At 35.6% G+C, this 19,440-nt stretch overlaps 1 protein-coding gene across 4 annotated transcripts in view; it reads right to left on the bottom strand.

Annotated features, from left to right (window-relative positions):
* ABCA8 (ATP binding cassette subfamily A member 8) overlaps positions 1-19,440 on the bottom strand; it is a 67,032-nt gene that overhangs the window by 38,088 nt on the left and 9,504 nt on the right. For all 4 annotated transcript variants that reach the window (XR_006890663.1, XR_006890664.1, XM_046676181.1 and 1 more), the window contains exons 4-15: positions 17,272-17,436; positions 12,602-12,705; positions 11,716-11,942; positions 9,941-10,082; positions 9,437-9,622; positions 8,297-8,444; positions 5,317-5,485; positions 3,463-3,521; positions 2,642-2,752; positions 1,669-1,844; positions 1,085-1,204; positions 708-846 (exon numbers count right to left, since the gene is read on the bottom strand). Coding sequence is in view for 2 of the 4 variants with exons in the window: in XM_046676181.1 (XP_046532137.1) it covers positions 708-846; positions 1,085-1,204; positions 1,669-1,844; positions 2,642-2,752; positions 3,463-3,521; positions 5,317-5,485; positions 8,297-8,444; positions 9,437-9,622; positions 9,941-10,082; positions 11,716-11,942; positions 12,602-12,705; positions 17,272-17,436 (1,746 nt within the window). In the remaining 2 variants the exon portion in view is untranslated. The remainder of the gene's footprint in view (positions 1-707; positions 847-1,084; positions 1,205-1,668; positions 1,845-2,641; positions 2,753-3,462; positions 3,522-5,316; positions 5,486-8,296; positions 8,445-9,436; positions 9,623-9,940; positions 10,083-11,715; positions 11,943-12,601; positions 12,706-17,271; positions 17,437-19,440) is intronic.

A 19,440-nucleotide genomic window follows, 5' to 3' on the forward strand; every position in this document is an offset into this window, starting at 1 on the left:
GCCCTATGGCTGAGTGGTTAAGTTCATGCACTCTGCTTCTGCGGCCTAAGGTTTCGCCGGTTTGGACCCCGGGCACCTACCTAGCAAGGCTCATGAAGCCATGCTGAGGTGACATCCCACATAGCAAAACTAGAAGGACCTACAACTAGAATATACAACTATGTACTGGGGGGTTTTGGGGAAAAGAAGGAAGAGAAAAAAGATTGGCGACAGATGTTAGGTCAGGGTCAGTCTTTAAAAAAAGGTCATCGAAACAGACATATTTTAATCTTATTTATATACTTTAAGCTATTACTTTGCCATCCAACCAGTCAGGGAGGATGTGGATATATCTTCTAATATGGAGAATCATCATACTATACATTTTAATGTATCAAATATCAAAATTATTTGAATATTTCAAGTTGATTGACCTCAATTTTGAGTAAAAGAATTAATGTTTTAGAATACAGACTTTTAGTAGAATACAGAATGAGTTTCTGGGCAGACTATGCCCCTGTGTAATCAAATGACACAAATTGTAGGAGATGCGTGGAAATGGTTGGGAGTAAGACTCTCCGGACTCAGTTCATATCGTTACGAGTGTTCAGATTGCCAGATACATCTAGATGATCAGATGACAAAATGCAGCTGCTCAGAATCCCAATCCATATTTCTCAAATCTCACAAAGTCCTCATGATGATACTGAAAGGAAGCCAGCAATTACCAGCCAAGATGTCAGCCTCATCCATGAACTGGGTACTGAAGAGGATCACACGGTCCGTTTTCCGCTCCTTCAGGAGGTTCCAAACTTGGTGCCTTGAAAAGGGATCCAATCCAGCAGTTGGTTCATCCAACAGGAAAATCTACAGAGGAGGGATGTATACAAAGGGGGTTTCCAGTAAGGTGCAGTTCTTCCAGAAAGCAAAGAAAGCTTATTATTTATAGTTAAAAGGGTACTGTGGTTAGGATTTTGTTCTTATATTTAATGTTCTGTGGTAAACATTTTATCACAGAGATCCTTTGCAAATAAAAGGTTTGAACTACCCCCAAAAGTTTCGTTTTTAAAAATTTGAATTCATCTGTAAATTTAGTTGGACTTACCTGAGGATCTCCTAAAATGGCAATCCCAAAGGTTAGTTTTCTTTTCTGTCCACCACTTAAGTTTTGAGCAAGGATGTTCTGAATATTTTGCATTTCCAATTCCAGCAAAACTCTTTGTATCTAATCAGACGACAACATTTATGTCACAAACCAAGATTTCTCTCTTCTTTTATTTTTAAATTTGAAAATACGGGGTTATAAAGTGTAATGGTTAAAAGCCTGGATACTGAGTCAGACTGCCTGCATTTGAATACCACTCCACCTTAACTAGCTGCAGAATCTTGGTCAAGTTACTTTCTCTCTTGAACCTCAGTTTCCATATGTGTAAAGTGGGCATAATGATGGTACTCACCTCATAGGGTTGTCATGAGGAATAAGTGAATTATTATATTTAAACTTAAGGATAATCTTCAGCACATTGTAAGTGATATGTCAATGTTAGATATTATGTAAATTAGTTTTTTTGTCCAACATTTATGCAAACATTTTCACAAAAATAATTTAATGAAAGCATAAAAACTCAGTGTAAATAGAGTTATCAATCTCATTTTGACCAATATGATAGTTCTAACACACTTACATACCTCTTTATTCAGTTCACGTGGCTGAATCCCCTTTATTTTAGCAAACAGCCTGAGATTTTCTCTCACGGTGAGGAAATCAAATTGCAGGTTGGATTGTGGACAAACTCCAGTGAGCTTGCTAATATTTTCTAGGTCAGCCATTTCTGAATGTCTATTATTATAGATGGTGACTGAACCTATAACAAAGATTAAGAGTTAACATCAGGATAATGCTTAAATTAGGATCTTTCTAAAAGAGAAACCACTATATGTTTATTAATTACATTTTAGATATACGATTTTATCTTCAAGGCTTATTCAGTTCAGGTATTATGAGTTTCCATTTTAGTTGTGCGGTATATTTAAAAAAAAAAGTCCCGTCTACAACTTTCCCACTGAGATGTAGTCTATTTATCCACCCCTCACATTTAGGCTCAGCTATTTGACAAACAGAATCTGAGCAAATGTGATACAGGCAGAAGCTATGAAGTGCCTCCACACTGAGATTTGCCCTCTCTGCTTCTGGCATCACGGAGATTACTGGGTGAAGAGTCCCAGACTAGCCTCCCAGAAGATGAAAATCCATGTCAGCAGACAGGTGCAGCAGTTCTAACTGAAGCCCCATATGTGGCAGTGAGGCCGTGCTAAAACATCCCACCCCAGCCACTTTCGTACAGACACAAAAACTGCCAGCCAATCTGCAGAATCATGAGAAATAATAAAACATTTTTATTTTAAGCCATTAATTTCAGGGATGCTTGTCATGCAGCCAAAGACAACAGACACAAGTTGGAATGCCAAATGGCAACTAATAACCACGAAAATAATTATCACGAAATACTCAAATTCCATATATGCCAATTAAATATTACATAAATCTATAGAATTAACTTCCATTTTTCCTTAGTTATCTATGTTTGTGATTAATGATAAGAAAGACTTTATATTAACCGCTGATTTATTTGTCAACTTGACTTTGGATCAAACCTCTTACCTTTGGTGGGAACAGATAAACCACTAAGAATGTTTAGCAGTGTTGACTTTCCAGCTCCACTGTGACCAAGTATGGCAGTGATTTGGCCTTCATATATGTCAAATACCAGGTCTAGGAAGAAAAAAGGAAAGAGAAAGGATGGGAGAAAGGAAAGAAGGAAAAGAAGTACGGAGGTAGGAAGGAAAACAATACTACAAACAGCATTTTATTATAGAGCTAATGAATTGTCTTTTTATTTCCTTGAATGGTCATAGTTTTTGAAATATAGATATACTGGGTTGTTAAATTCAAAATAAAATACCCTTTCATCAATTTATATGTGTATCCTGTTTTGAAATCTTGAAATTACTTGGTTTAAAGGCAGGGAACACGTCTTATACTCCTAGGTTCATTGACATTGCCTGGCATATGGTGGGTGGGTGTTAATATGTATTAACAGGAAGGATAGATTAATAGTTCAGTAAACTATCATGTGGCTAAAAATCCTTTGAGGTAAATGACTTTTTTGCACAAAAGGAGAACATACGATATCTACAACAGCTTTGGAATCACAGAAGAAACATTTGAGTTCATAGAAAAAACTCCAGAATATGCTTAGGTTACCTCAATATTACACAGTACAACTTTCAAATACATATAATTCTAAGACATATTCAATATTTTCTAATTTTTATGCAGTAGAAGTAATATCTTGGAAGGTAAATTTTATCATGTGGCTCAGACAACTCATTTCAAATCTGAAATACCACCAGTAAATGCTCACCAAAAGCAAAAAATTGAAGTAAAATCAGGAAATCAATATAGTAACTTTTTTTTTTTACCTTTCAAAGCTTCTATTTTATCAGACTTTCTTTTATATTCTTTAGTAACATTTCTTATTCTGAAAAAAAAGAAAAGATACTTCAAGGTATAACAATTTTCTTCAGTTTGTAATTCTAGGTGTGGTTGACAGGACTGGATGGATCTTATCTTCAGGCTACGGGAAGATCTGAGCTTTCCCTCTCAAGACGCAGTCGTGCTTGTGTGAGAGAATCAGCTAGAATACTGCTTCCCAGCCCTGGCTGCACATTAGCGTCACCTGAGGAGTTTTAAAAAAGTACTGACACTTGGAACCCATCACCAGTCTTCTGATTCTGAAGACTGGGATGTAGCCTGACATTAATACTGAGAACCAGGATCACCTCTAAACTGCAAAGTTAGAGAAGGTAGGCTAAGAGGTAGCATGGGCATTCAATACTGAAAGGCTCATGTGAATTTCTGGTGCAGGTGGGAAGTACCTGGTTATCTGGAGTCAAGGTCTCCAGAGGTTGGTTAAGAGGTAGAAGAGCGGAGTAAGGAAGAGAAGCAGATCATAATAGTGAGAGCATGGGTTTTACAGTCCTACCTAACTGAGCTCATCCCATCTATACCACTTAGTAGCTCTGTTACCTTAACCAATGTACTTATTCCAGGTAAATTTCAGCTTTCACAATCTGAAAACTTGAAGTGCTTTAGGGCTGTGTTGAAGAGTGAATAAAATGTTTCATCTTGTATGCATAGTGCATGGTTTATGGTAAATATTCAATCAACATAAGATGATATCGGTGAGATGATGATTATGGTAATATAAAGGAATAGAATTATCATATGCTGGGTGCTGTCGTAGATCTGGAATCCTAAGCACTTTATCTGTTTTATTCTGCCACATAAATATATAATCCATAAGATGTATCAAATTTATGTTTCTTATTTTGTCATCTCCTATTCATCAAATGATTCAGGCTCCATTCATATTGAACTGTTTCACTAGATTTTCTCATCTCTGTTTTAATCCCATTTACCATCATTCCATAGCACTTATAGTTCGGTGAGGTGCTAAAGAGATAGGAGAAAAACAATAAGAAACACATAAATATATCAAATAAAGCCATTGCCTTGCTCCAAGCTGCTTTACTAGAGGTTAAACCTAGCTTAAGTCATAGGAAAACATAAATACAGAAGGTAAATATGGAACAGGCTAAAACGAAAAATGAAACAGGCTCTAGGAGTAATCTGAGACAGTTCACAGAGGACTGACATGTGCTGGTCATTGATGGATGAGTAAGATTTGAACAGTCAGGGACCCTGAAGATTTTCTTCCTATTTTCTTATTTGGATGTAAAAGTTACTGGCACCAAACAAAACATCTATTTTGTTGTCAAGCAGAATGAAGATATGCATGACTCTAAGAGGCACGTCTTCCTCAATTCCCTTTGTATCTATCTCTAGGTCTTGTCTCCCTCTTCCCTACTCAGTGAATAGAAGAGGAAAGAGAAATTTAAAAAATGGAGAGAAAAAAATATGTTGTATAATAAATGAGGTAGGATCAAAGAGTGAATAAGTGAGATCAGGCAAAGAAATGACTGAAGCCAGGGATAGAGAAGAGAAACAACAGACAGAAGATTGAGAATCCCCACAAGGGTTTTGTTGAATTATCTTTGCTGGTGAAATCTGAGTTTGTATTTAATGTAAATGTTAACAATATAAGACAACAAGGGCTAAAAGAATTTTTCTTTAAACTTGAAGTGTGAAGTGATAGACGTACATGGACCAGGTTGGGGGGGAACTCTCTATAGGGCACAAAAGAGAGTTTTGCTTGCTTCAGGTGCTATTAGCTTCTCAGTCATTAGCCTGATCTCCACTTGTGTCCTTGTTACCTGATGGCTTCTTTCCCATGGAATTCTGGAGACATTGGTTCAAAAGAGTCATTAGATGAAGGATCAGAATCTATTTCATCTTCGAGAGCCACATGATCAGCTTTTTGTTGTCGGGACCAAAAGGAGGACTTCAGGAAAAACAGGGGTGAATATCGATGTCCATATTCATCTACACAACCAGGAGATAATTAAATATTGTGTCAATCACCACTTCAAGGGAGAGAGTCACCCTAATGCAGCATAGCAATGCAAACCCTTGTTGATAAACTTGAACATGTGGTTAACACAAGGTAAGGTACATGTTTTGTTTGATATGTATAGCTTCATAAGGAAAAAAATCACTAAGATGTCTCCATTATAATAATTGTCCCTATAGGAAAAAATGAATTTGTGATTTTAAAAACTTCAGGAGGAACTTAAATAAATGTTCAGACTTTTCTTAACCTCAAGAAAGCCAAATATTGGAATATAAATGCAAGATATGCCAAGCATGCCAAATTCTATCTAGGAGTTCAAGTGTCATTACACCGGCAAAAGAAGAAGAAATTGAGAAGTGACTATTGGATAAATAAATAAAACAAGTATTTCAAGAGAAGATAGAATAGCATTTAACAAGAATAAATAAAACACTGTAAGAAAAGGAGACAATGGGGCAAAAGAATTTATTGAAACTTAACATAGAGTGGAATTTTTTAAAAAGCTACTTTGTATTTATGCTTTTCTCATCCCCAAATAATGACATTCCTCTGAAGCAAATTTATGATCTGCTTTAAAAACATATTAGCCATAGACCTTTTCCTGGAAACTAATCCAAAGTGTATTTGCACTTAATGATCACTTTCTGTTTTCCTATGTGTTGGGAAAAATTATGAAATGGAAGAAGTATATTTCTCTAATATTCTGCAACTGACCTCCATTGTAAGATCGATCGATTTTCAAACTTTTGCGTATTTTTCACATGTTCAGTCATTCATTTATGCAATAAAGATTTACTGAACATCCTCTATATGCCTGGCACATGGTTTACTATTAGTTAATACTCATCTCTTGCCCTTGATTAAGAAAACTGGCAAATAAAAGTATGTACTATACTGGATATATTCTACGACCAGATTTACTGTTACCTGATTCTGTCAATTTTATCCAGTTAATTTTCCTTTCTGTCATTCGTATTTCTTGTCTTTAAAATTTTGAACAAAGTCATCTTGTTCAAATTCAGGTTTAAATTCTGGCTTAATGAATAGATAATACAAATAACTCCGTACAATAAATGTATGAGCCAAGAATTGTAGATACTGGCATCTATTATTCTGGACTTTTCTAAAAGACAGTCATTGTTCTTAAGGGATTATCTAAAACCAACATGATCAATTCACTGCTTCAAGACATTGCTCTGCATCTTTATTCTCATTCTCCCCTTCTTCCCTTTCTACAAGTGTTTGGTCATTGACTTCTTTTTTTCCACCTACTCAATACGAGTATTTCATTAGAGGTTTTCACAATTTTTCCAGCTTTATTGAAGTACGATTGACAAAAATTGTATATATGCCAGGTGTACAATGTGATGTTTTTGATTTTTTATGCCTTGGGAAATATTACCACCATCAAGCTAATTAACATATCCATCACCTCACAAAATTACTGTTTTTCTGTGTGTGTTGAATACACTTGAGATCTGCTATCATAGAAAATTTCAAGCATACAATACATTATTACTAACTACAGTCATCATGCTATACGTTAGGCCTTCAGAACTTATTCATCTTATAACTGAAAGTTTGTGCCCCTTGACAAAGATCTCCCATTTCTTCCATCCAGCCCCCAGCCCCTGGTAACCAATATTCTGCTCGCTATTAAGTTCGTTCAGCTTTTTCAGATGCCATATATAAATAAGTGAGATCATGCAGTACTGTCTTTGTGTGTCTAGCTTATTTTACTCAGCATAATGGCCTCTAGTTTCATCCATGTTGTCACAAATGGCGGGATTTCCTTCTTTTTTAAGGCTGAATAATATTCCATTGTATATATGTATACTACATATTCTTTATCCATTCATCCATCAACAAACACTTAGATTGTTTCCATATCTTAGCTACTGTGAATAATGCTGCAATGAACATGGGAGTTCAGATATCTCTTTGAGATAGTGACTTTATTTCCTTTGGATATATATCCAGAAGTGGGATTGCTGGATTACATGGTATAATGAAGGATCCTTGGCATACAGTTTTGAACAGGAAATGCAGAGGTGAAAGACACAGCCCCAACTTTGATTAAAAGGAGGGAGAAAAAAGATGAACCAGCATTTCGGCCACAGTATTTACTGAGTGCCTGGTGTGTATCAGACACTGAGGTGGGTGCTTGGGGCACATCTGTGAACAAAACAGATCCTTGCTTTTGTAGAACTCCTGTTCTTTTACGTTGCAAGGTGATAAAAATGAAAATTTATGGTCTATTGACTTTCTTATTCTCAAACCCTGGGAAGATTTTTAAAAACACAAATGTCCTGGTCCCACCACTGATTAATCAAATCAGAATCTCTCGGGGCTGAGCTGGGCTTGGTATTTATTTAAAGTTCTCCAGGGGGTTCTGAAGTACAGCTAGGGCTCAGAATCACTGAGCTAAACAGTCAGGCAAAAGCAGCTATAAATTTCCATGATTAAACACCAGGCCAGACCCATTTAGGAACTAGCTTTCTAAGCACCTCTTAAAAAAGAAACAAGCCATAAACTTAGAGTAGAGTAAAGTTCAAACAAAGGTTAGTGATTGAATAAACAAAATTCAGGCTTTAGTTCTGATCAGTCAAGAAGCAAGAGAGAAATAAAGATCGGCTTTGGCTGGTGGCAACGATCTGGTTCATTTCCTTCCTGTTGTTGTACAAAGTAGTTCTTAAAATATAAATAGCATGAGTGTTAGGAGATTCACTTTAGGACATAAAATGCTTAAAATGATGTTTGATTTTAATTGTATCATTACTCACTTGGCAAAATTTTGTCAAAATACATCGTCAATGCCAGATAGAGGAAAATATCAACAGCCAACATGAAATTTGTTGCTATTATTAGATTTGATAAGTCTGATGGATCAGGAAATGCATTAGAATTCAAATCATAGTCCAAGTGTAAAAGCTGAAAATTAAAAAGTAATTAGAGAAAGTTAGGTTTATGGTAAATTTTAAACAGGTTTAGCATAAAAATAAAACAACTACTTTTTTGCCAAATACCGGGAATACAAAATTAAATGAGACTGCCTACTTTACAATTCTCAAATCTATTGGAAGGCATGGGCATGTGACCAACTATAATGCAATTTAGTAATTGCTATGATTAAAATATGTTCCAAATGAAATTGAAGCATTAGGAGAAGGTAGGGAAGTATGGGAAAAGATGATATTCGAGCTTGATCTTCAATAAATTTTTACCAACTAGGCCACAGCAGAAAAGCATGATGCTCCCTGAAAATGGCTGCATGAGAGAGAATTTATGATCTTGAAAAAACCACTGGTGTGTTTAAGGAAAACCAGTGGAAAAAGTGGGCAGGTGCATAATGTTCAAGTTAATGAATGCTTTATAATTAATAATCCTTTTGTCAAGCACTAAATAATTGATACATAATGATTGGCATTACCATTTAATAGGAGGGATGGCAAATTGAGTTCAATGTGAGAATCAGATAAAGAGAATGACATTTTATGAACAGAAATGTAAGTTACCAATCAATTAATGTGTTTTCAAGGTGTTTTTAACTTTTAATTTTCTTTTCTTTTACTTTATGGTTTTTACAATCGTGTGTGCTGTTCAGTTACTAAGTCAAAATACAAACTGGAATAGTTATTTAGCATTAGATTTGCATCATCAAGTCCTAATAGCCAAAGAAAACACTTAATATTCTCTTTGAAGAATTATATATTGATCCCCCATTTTTTCACTTAATAAATGACTTTCTTGCCGGACTGAATACTTCCAAAGCTTTTAAACGTTCATCTTTGCAAACTCACAATAGTCTTCACTAGGGTTTAAACTTTACAACACTGAACATGGAAATGACTACAGATGACTGAATATCAGAGAGGAAAGATGTTTCAGAAATGTCATTAATAAACAATTAGGTTGCTTCTCACCTGGGACATTCCAAGCGTGAAGGCAAAGGGACTAAAAAGACTTAACATCCACTCCAAGGAGGCAGGGAGGTTCCTGTACAATGCCATGAATCCCAGACTCCCCCAAAAGACAGTGAGAAGGAATACGACCAGGCCAGTGAGGAAAGATTTCTTTATCAAGACGCTCATTAGAAAAGCCAAAGCTATCTAAAATGAGAGAAGATCCAGTTGGTTTATGCTTCTCTAAGAATGATTATTAGCATAATGAAATAAGGAATTCAATATACAAAATTAGAGTTATATTATTATTTTGTATATGAAATGCAAAGCTATGTTCTGCAAATTGCGCTACAAATTGATATTAGGGAACACCACAAATCAAATTATACCAGTCTACAGATTTTATCATGCAAACAGGGCAGAGAGAGAAGAAAAGGGAAATGTAGAATTATAACCTAATTGGAAGCCAACACTTGATCCTTAGGATAAGAGTTGGATGGAAAGAGATTTAATTCACCAACTCACCAAAGACAATCCATAGAGCAGAAAGAGGGTGAAGACCACCATGACGCCAGTCAGGATGACAAACTGGACAGATTTTATAACGAGCGTCAAGAAAAAGGCCATGATGAAGATGAAACTAGCATAGAGCAAACCCCAGGAGAGCCTAATGTGGAAACAAAATGTTGTTTTAGTATTTCACATTCCATCGAAACGGAGGACGTAGAATGGATTCTAGCATCGGTCATTCAGTAGATATTTACTGAGTGTTTAGGATATGTAAATATGAGGTAAATGTTTTGAGAAGAATTCTTTAGGAATTAGAAATATTCTTTTGCTTAAAATTAATTCCAGAAATACACACACACACACACACACACACACACACACACACTCATCACTGTGAAAAAAAGGAAAAGAAGACTTCTGGTCTGATAGATTTTGCTTCAAACATTTTCTCTGCTATGTTCTTACTCTGTGACCTCGGGGAAACTCTGTAACCTCTCTAAGTTCTCTTTTTGCTCTTTTATTAGGTACTAGAAATACTACTACAGTGAGGACTCACAGAGGTCATGACTATGTGGGACCCTGTCCTAGTACATGGTAAACTCTCTGTGAGTCTCAAATCCTGTTCTCCTCTCTGGGGCTCTCTGGGAGCTCAGAGCTTCATGAATTTCCCTGGAGACAAAAAAAAAAAAAAAAAAAAAATTCTCCCTTATGTGTAAGTCTGTCGCATCTTTTTCCAAAAGCTGTTTTCATCTTTCTCTGGATGTGTACATCAAATGGTCTACATACTTGTCTTAATGCCACTCATTTTCAGCTAAGAAAGCATAGTTCACTTTCCTTTCTTCAATTCCTTTATCTTGTTTATTAATATTTTTACAAGGGGATAATGAAATAATGAAAAACAGCAGCAAAACCAACAAAATGATAGCTGACACATATAACAATTACTCTAAGATAGAGAATGTTTTAAAACCTTAGGAAATATTAAATCATTTTATTCTCACAATAGCCTTAAGCGGAAATACCATTATTTTCCTCATTTTACAGACAAAGAAGCTACTGAACAAGGATGGTAAGTAACTATGTTTCAAGTCTACGCATTTTGGCTCTAGAGTCTAGCTTTCACTGCTCTGCTATACTTACCGCCAGTATTAATTAAATAAAAAGTCAATATTGGTGTCTAGGATTTTCTTCCAGACTCCTAATTAGTTGCCATATGCATATCTCACCTGGCTCCCCAGCCTCTCTGTTATTGTACTTCCTCCTCACTGTAAACATCCCCTCCATGCCCTTTCAGTCAATTATTCACAAGTTCTCACACAGGACCTTGTCTATACTTGGAATCACTCAACCTTACCCAGACCCTATTTACAATCCTGTACAATAAGCTTATTCCCACAAATATACCATCATGAATGTTCCTCAGTCTCAGTAGAGCTCCTGATGCTTGACCTCTTTTTCCCCTTTCAGTGCTGTCCTGGCTTGAATTCCACTTCTATTTGTCTTAGACACCAAAGTCTACCATTTCTACCACACTCTTACCAGTAGACTCAGTGGCCATTCCTCATTGTCCCTGCTTCACAATCACCCAGCAAAACCCAAACCTGATGTTTTTTCTTCAGCCACAGAAGCATAGTAATACCTAGCCCTAGCCTGGCAAGCATTTCACCAAGGACCATTTATTCCATTCATAGAGAAAAGTTAGAAAATCATTGGGTTTGAATAATGATACTTGAAGAAGCCCACTTTTCATGAATTCCTAGATATATTTATTTCTACCACACTTTACTCACCAGAATGCTGAATCTCGAAGACCCATCATTGTCATCATGCGCTTCATCCTTTTCCTCTCTCTTGTAACATTAACAGATGCATAGTAAGTAAACGGGGAAAAGGAAATAATGCAGAAGAAAACAAAGAAATCCGTAAAGACTCCTCCTTGACTAACGAAGGGATATATCTTCATATTTTTTCCAGTAACTGACATCAGTTTCTCCATCACTGAGTGATTTGTTGTGATCTGAAGAAAGATATTATAAACAAAATTTGCATATTAATGGTGGCATGCTATTTTCTTTCAGTCCTCTCTTTCCCTATGAACACATAAAAGGCCTGCCTGGATCTGATGCCAGCCTAACTTTTTGCTTCTGTATTCTGCCACTGGTTCACTTGGCGCCTTGACTCCAGGCATTCTGAGATACTCACAATTCTCAAATTTTACTACATGTTTTATCACCTCTCTGAATAACATTATCTTACAATTTGCTTGAAAGGCCTTGATGACCTTATAAATACGACAAACCTCTTATCACAAGCTTCAATTTTAAATGTTATTATAATTCTTCCATGGCATTCTAGACTGAGAAGCTTTTAATTATTTACCTATAAGGACTTTATTTATACCTTCGTGACAGCCTACTTCTCCTATTCTAATGATTTTCTTATTATATGCCTGGCTTCTTGACAAGGCTGAGTCCTTGGAGGAGAAAATTTCTCTTCTATTTAGATCTATATCCCCTATGGCATATAGCAACTTAAGTAAACTTTGCTGTAAAGAAACTAGCCAGTAAATGAAAGAATAAGGCTACCCATTTATATTTCCTCCCATGAAACTTTAGATGCTGCTAATGCCATTCATCTGCGTTGAACAGCAGTTTGCACTGGACAGTTCGTACTCACTTCTATAATAGCAGCATTAATGGCAGCTTGAAGAGCCACGAAACCTTTCTTCCAGAATTCTGAAACTTCACAGTCAATATCTTCAATCGTTTCATAACAATGAGCTTTAAGAAAAGAAGAAAACAGTAACTATCACTATGGATTATTTCAGTCCTGATTATACGAAACAGTGGACTTTACAATGGCCCCAAATTCCAAATGTTCTTATTTTGATGCAAAGCCTGTGCAAACATAGATTATAGTGATGAGTCTCAAAGTGAAGTGGGCAGAGCACTCTTAGAGAACGTTCTGCATTCAATTATAATGCGCACTCTAAGCTTTCTCACATTGTCTTCCGGGCTCCCTCGCCAATGAAGAATTTTGTTGCGCTCTCCTCTTTTCTGGTTTTGTATTGTGAAAACAATATCTTTTTATGTTTTTCAAAACTTAGCAAGGCCTAATATGGATTAAGAAACGCTAAAGTAAAGCTTTGTTTAACGTTAAATATAACACAGGCAAAATGTAAGTTTGGATGAAATAACTCACTATGTTTAAATCATGTCAATCACAGCATCTTTTGAAGACAAAAGTTTACTTATTAATAAAAAGGCCTATCAGTCCACGGAGGATTAAACTACACTAAAGAGATATTGTTTAATATGACAAACTAAAATGGAGTACAGGAATTAAATGCATGTTTCATTAAAATTTTAAAAATAATTTAGAACTATTTTAGATATACAAATGATATAACAACATAATAAACACACATGAACCTATGATCGAATTATAAACATAAATAAATCATTACGAATACAGCTGGAACCTCCTATATAGTGTCTATGCTCTTATGCTTTCCCCAGCCCCAAGCCCCTAACTAGCTAACTGCTTTCCTGGACTTCATGTTTATATATAAGCCTTTACACTTTTATTATGTATCTCTAAACTACATATATAACTTAAAAAATTTTAAGCTGTATTTAAATCTGATAATGCATTATATTCATCACTCTGCATTTTGCTTCTTTTGTTCTATGACTTTGAAAATTATATAAATGGCCCTTTCGTCTTCTTGTTACGATTGTACAGACTCCCGTTGCATGAACGTGATTCAATGTATTATCCACTCTCCTGTTCACAATAATTTGGTTGGTTCCTTTTTCTTTTCACTATTACAAAAAAAAAGCTGCTGCTATGAAAAATCTTTATATATGTTTTCTCATGAATAAGAGCACATCAGTGAGGACAGTCTACGATATGCTATGCTGTGTAACAAACAATCCCCAAATCTCAAGGGCTTATCACAGAAAAAGTCTATTTCTCATTCAGGCTACAAATTTAGCTTAAGTTTTTGGAAGGAGGAGTGGGGGCACCCTCCATCCCACACCATACTAAAGGTCCCAAGATGATGGAGTTTCCTCCAACAGGTAGCTGCACTATCTCTTCGGCATGACTACCTAGCTTGCAGAGGCAGGTGAAGAAAAGTGGTAGAGAACTCACATCTACTTTTCAATGCCTTGAGTCTAGGTATCTGATTAGAGCTACAAACTGGATCACTCTATGACCTCAGGAAGGAGAAGAAAGTAGGCTGCCAGTCTTTGACACAAGCATGAGACTTTCACTGAGAAGATTCTTATGATGCTGGGTTATAGGTTATGGCCATCTTCAACTTAAAAATAAAATTTCTCACTTTTTGTGGATTTGAAAACGTTTTGTAATGGTGGATTCTCTGCTACATATCTTTGTCAAAACTTTGTGTTGTTCTGTTTATTATCTTTTGCCAATCTGATAAATGTGATATCAGATGTGGTTTCAAAATGAGTTTCCCTGATTGTTAATGCAGGTAAGTGTCTCTCTATGTGTTTACTCTTAATCTGTATTTTTCCTTTCACGAAATTCCTATTTATAACTTTTCATGACTTTCCTGTTTCTACACCTTTTTCTTATTTATTCAAAGGAAATCTTTAAATATTCTAGATATTAAACCTTTTGTTAGTTTTATTTGTTGTTAATATCTCATTGTTTTGCCTTTACTTTTCACTGTCTCTATGGCATCTTATTTATTTATTTACTTATTTATTTTTTGCTGAAGAAGATTTTCCCTGAGCTAACATTCACACCAGTCTTCCTCTATTTTGTATGTGGGTCGCTGCCAAAGCACGGTTGACTAATGGTGTTGGTCCATGCCCAGGATCTGAGCCCATGAACCCAGGCTGCTGAAAAGGAGTATGCCAAACTTGACCACCATGCCACAGGGTGGCCCCCTCTATGGCATCTTTTGATAAAGAGAATTACTTAATTTTGATCTAGTTGAATTTATTAATCTTTTCTTTTATAGTTTACATATTTTTTGTTTTGTTTAAGAAATTCTTTTCTATCCCACAGTTATAAAGATATTCTGCTATATTGACTTATAGAAGGTTTATAGGCTTGTTTTTATCATTTAATTCTTTACCTGGATTGATTCTTTCCTGTGAGATAATTTCATTTTGTTCTTTATGAGAGACAATTTTCCCATCACTGGTCTGCAGTGTCTTCTCAGTCACATGTTACTTTTCATGTTTATGTGAGAACTTTTCAAGATTCTCTCGTCTGCTTCATTGATCTATCTGTCTATTACTATGGCAATAGCATACTGTCTTCATTACTTATAACTTCATTCTTTTTAAAGAGCATCTGGGCTATTCTGTGCCCCTTACAAAGGTAAATTTTAGAATGAATATGTCAATTTATATGAAAAGATCTATTATGATTTTGATTGAAAGTACAATAGACCCCTGAAGAAATCTGGGCAGAATTCACTTCTGCGTTAAGCAGAATTCTAAAAATAACCCCTGTTGACTCTTGCCCATGTGTAGTACCGACTCACCTTTGTATGTGGGTGGAACCTGTGACTATGGTGAGATTTCTCCCATGACTGTGTTATGTTATAAGATACAATTGACCTTAGGTAGGGGGATTATCCAAGCGGGCTAATCTAATCACACAAACTCTTTAAAAGCAGTTTTCTCCAGCTGTTAGCAGCAGAAGAAGTCAGAGAGATTTAAAGGAAGAAAGAGATTCAATTTAGCCATTGCTGACTTTGAAGATGGAGCAGTTCATATGCAAAAATCAGAGAGTGGTTTCTAATTACTGAGAACAATCCCCACTGACAGTCGGGGAAGAAATGAGGATCTCAGTCCTACAGCTGCAAGGACCTGAATTCAGTTAACAACATGAATGAGCTTGGAAGTGGAATCTTCCCAAGAGCCTCAAGATAAAACTCAGCCTGGTCAATACCTTTATTTCAGCCTCTGAGACCCTAAGCAGAGACCTGGTCAAGCCTGCCCACAGTTCTCACCTACAGAGCTGTGGGCTAACCGTTGAGTGTTATTTTAAGGTGCTAAGTTTGTGATAATTTGTTAGACAGCTGTAGAAAACTAATGCAACATCTGTAAGATATAAATCTCTAGCAATGTGGCATACTCTTCCATTTATTTGGATCTTTTAAATTTGTTTTATACTTTTTCATAATAGTGATCTTATTTTTCTTAGAGATTTTTTCCTCCTACGTAAATTTTTAGTTGCTATCATCTACTTATTGTTTAGTCAGATAGTTGAGTGTATCTTTTAACAACTGTATTTTCCAACTAATTATTACTAACATTTCCTGTTTTTTATGGTAGTTTTCCCTTTCTTGTATTTTGGATTCTTCTATTCTTTAGCATTTTAGACATGCTTATTTTATGTTCTCAGTTTTATAATTCCACTGGGAGAGATGCATCCTGCTTTGTTAGTTTTCCTGACTCTGATTTATGGCACCTTGTTTTCACATATTGGACTGTAAATATATATGCAGAGATATTTTATCTTTGTGGCCTGAGTTGAGGTTGTATTTTTTATGGAACATTTATAATCTCTTCTGCTTGGCACCCAAGTGCCTGGCCAACCCAGGATCACTTTATTTATATTTATAGTTGGGGTTTCCCAGACTGGGCAGGTAAGTTGAATAAAATTCTAAACTCAAGGGAAGGTGAGCCAAGAGCTACAAATTCTCAAAGGGGAATTATCTTTTTGTCATCCAGAGCTCATGGTAAGACAAATAGGCTTCCTTTGGGTCTTCCTCTTCCAATAGGTGATTTTTTTTTCCTTCTACTCTTTCACTGAGTACACAGCCTCTCCAGGTTCCAAAGTGATACAAGAAACTTCACTTCGTGTAAACCCAAGATCTTCTGACCTGTCCTCATATAGCTACTAAAACCCAAACTTCTTGGTTACTGAGATTGACAAAATCAAACACAATTAATAATAATTGGCCTGGATATGTTGCCTTCTTTGTTTTGGGCCCTTGGGAATTTTCTTTACTTTCAAGTGAGCTCACTCAGACATTTAAGGGAAAGTTTGTTCTATTTTATCCATGAACAATTTTATTTTCCTTTAACAATAATAGATTACATATAATATATATGTATATATGCGTGTGTATATATAACTGTAAATGTATATATAACTATGTACAACAACCATATAATACAGTATGTTAATATACCCAAAAAAAATCAACGCACATTTTTCAAATGTATTGATGGGCCTGTTGACATCACCATAGCAGATAAGGGTTTATAAATTTGCTGCACTAACATCTATTGCCACATATGGCTTATAACATAATTGAAATAGAGAGTAGTGGAATTGCGTAGCTGGAAAGTTACCTGTATGGTCCCTGTGTTCCTTCTTTGTTGGTATTCTGTGTCCCAGCAAGAATTTCAAATGATATGAGAATGTGTTAGTAAAGATGACTCTTACTATTTCCTCAGGATAATTTGCTGTTAATTCTTTGATACTTTCTTCATCAGGCAGTCCCAAGACTTCTCTGTCTGCCATTACAGGAAGGGAATATCATTGTTAGTAAATTACTAGGAGACTAACTTCAAGTTTTATGTTCAATTGCTTATACTAGAGTTCCTTATGGAAATACAACAAAATCAAGTATTAACTATGAGTTAGTCACGGAATGAAGGTTGGGGAGAGAAATTTCTAAAGTTCTGTCTAGATACAATCAGAAATAATACATTAAAATTAGTTATTTTATTTTCATATGTTGCAGTTATTGAACTGATTTCAATCACATATGATATCATACCATACCAATTAAATTATGCACAGAAGAATTAGCATTACAATAAATCTAAAATGGCAGTAAAAAATATATATATGTATTTAAATCACTAGACACTGGTTTGTTTCAGGTGGAAATAACTATATAACTTCATTTTCCTTTAACAACCCTGACAGTATGGTTAATATACTGAAAAAAAAGAAAATTTATAAAATATGTCAAGTAATTATGTTGATATCACTAAAATAATCTTCTTTTTTGCAGCTATTGTGTTCAACGCCATATAGATGTATTATTAAGACTGAAAAAATGAGAAGGAATACAAGAAAAGCTCTAGGTTGGGGTGGGAATATTGAAGATAAAAGTGGAGGGAATAGGTAGCATGTATTTTGATAGAAATTTTTTTTTTATGGACTCTATTCCTCAAATCTGTGCAATCATGAGTAATTCACTTAACATTTGTGCCTCAGTTTCCATATTTGTAAAATAAACTTAGTGATATATACTATTAGTAGTACAGAGTACAGAAAAACATAATAGAGAATAATATTATTGTTGCAGAATAATATTCCATTACCATAGAATAAAGCCTCTGTAAAAATCTAGCACATGGTAGCATTTAATGAATATTTATTACCATAATGGTAATTACTTTATTTGTAAAACAAAAATAATAACACGTTCATTGTGAACATAAACTCTATGTAAAGATCTTGCACGGTAGTGACTTAATGAATATTTATTATAACAATTGCTTGTGACTTTTAATGCGGGTGTTGTTGAAAAACACAAGTTTATGACATGGGGACCCTCAGGAGGACATCTGTGAAACAGAGGGTGAGAGCAAACATGTCTCAGGACAGACTGGGACCGTGGATCTTAGGTGGACAGGTCAGATCAGGTTACCATCTTGAACCAGAAGTGGAGTCAGTCTTTGTAGGCAAGATGCATAGTGCAGACGTTCGGATTCAAGTGGAAATAATGGTGTGATGGTTGGTGAGGTCATGTGGGAAAGTAAGTTTGGGATGCTTACATTCACCTGGCCTAGTAGTGTGCAGTGAAGCATAGACAGGAAGGAGGAGTCCAACATAGTCTGGAAACTGTGGCCATAGAGACTCCGAAAAGCAAGTGCCTGAATACTGACTACAGAGAGGTGGACTTCTGGATCCTGGAGCCAGTTAAGTGGTCAGAATCTAAGCGCAAAATTGATGGCTACCTAGGCTGGAGTGGAATTATGAACAGAGGTTGACAAAAAAGAAGAGACAGTATATAGACTTCCAGTGCCTGGGTGGAGGAGGATCCACAGGTTCTCCTTACAATAATATTCTTGATAGGGAATTATGGTGCTTAAAATTAATACTGGGTACCGTCTAAGTCATGTTTTTATATTATTTTTTAAAATTGAGATGTAATTCACATGCCACAAAATTCATTCTTTTTAACCACACAACTTCACGGTTTTTAGTGTATTCGCAAAATTGTGCAAGCTCCAAGATTCCTTTAAATTATAACTCAGCTCAATTTACGGAGCAATGACCATAGATTACCCTTTGAAGTATGCATTTATATTCGTAAAGAATGACTATTGTTTTTATTTGCCTGGCATCCAGTCCTTCTAGTAAATACCCTAAAATTAATGCAGAAAGCAGAATGCAAACCACGGGGTTTGGATGTGGTTCATAAAGTGACCTGGGAACCCAACTAATGGGCAATGACAATACTCGATACCCCTATCCAATGATATTAGTTCTTGGTGGACCAA

The sequence above is a fragment of the Equus quagga genome, chromosome 11, assembly GCF_021613505.1.
Source record: "Equus quagga isolate Etosha38 chromosome 11, UCLA_HA_Equagga_1.0, whole genome shotgun sequence".
NCBI lineage: Eukaryota > Metazoa > Chordata > Mammalia > Perissodactyla > Equidae > Equus > Equus quagga.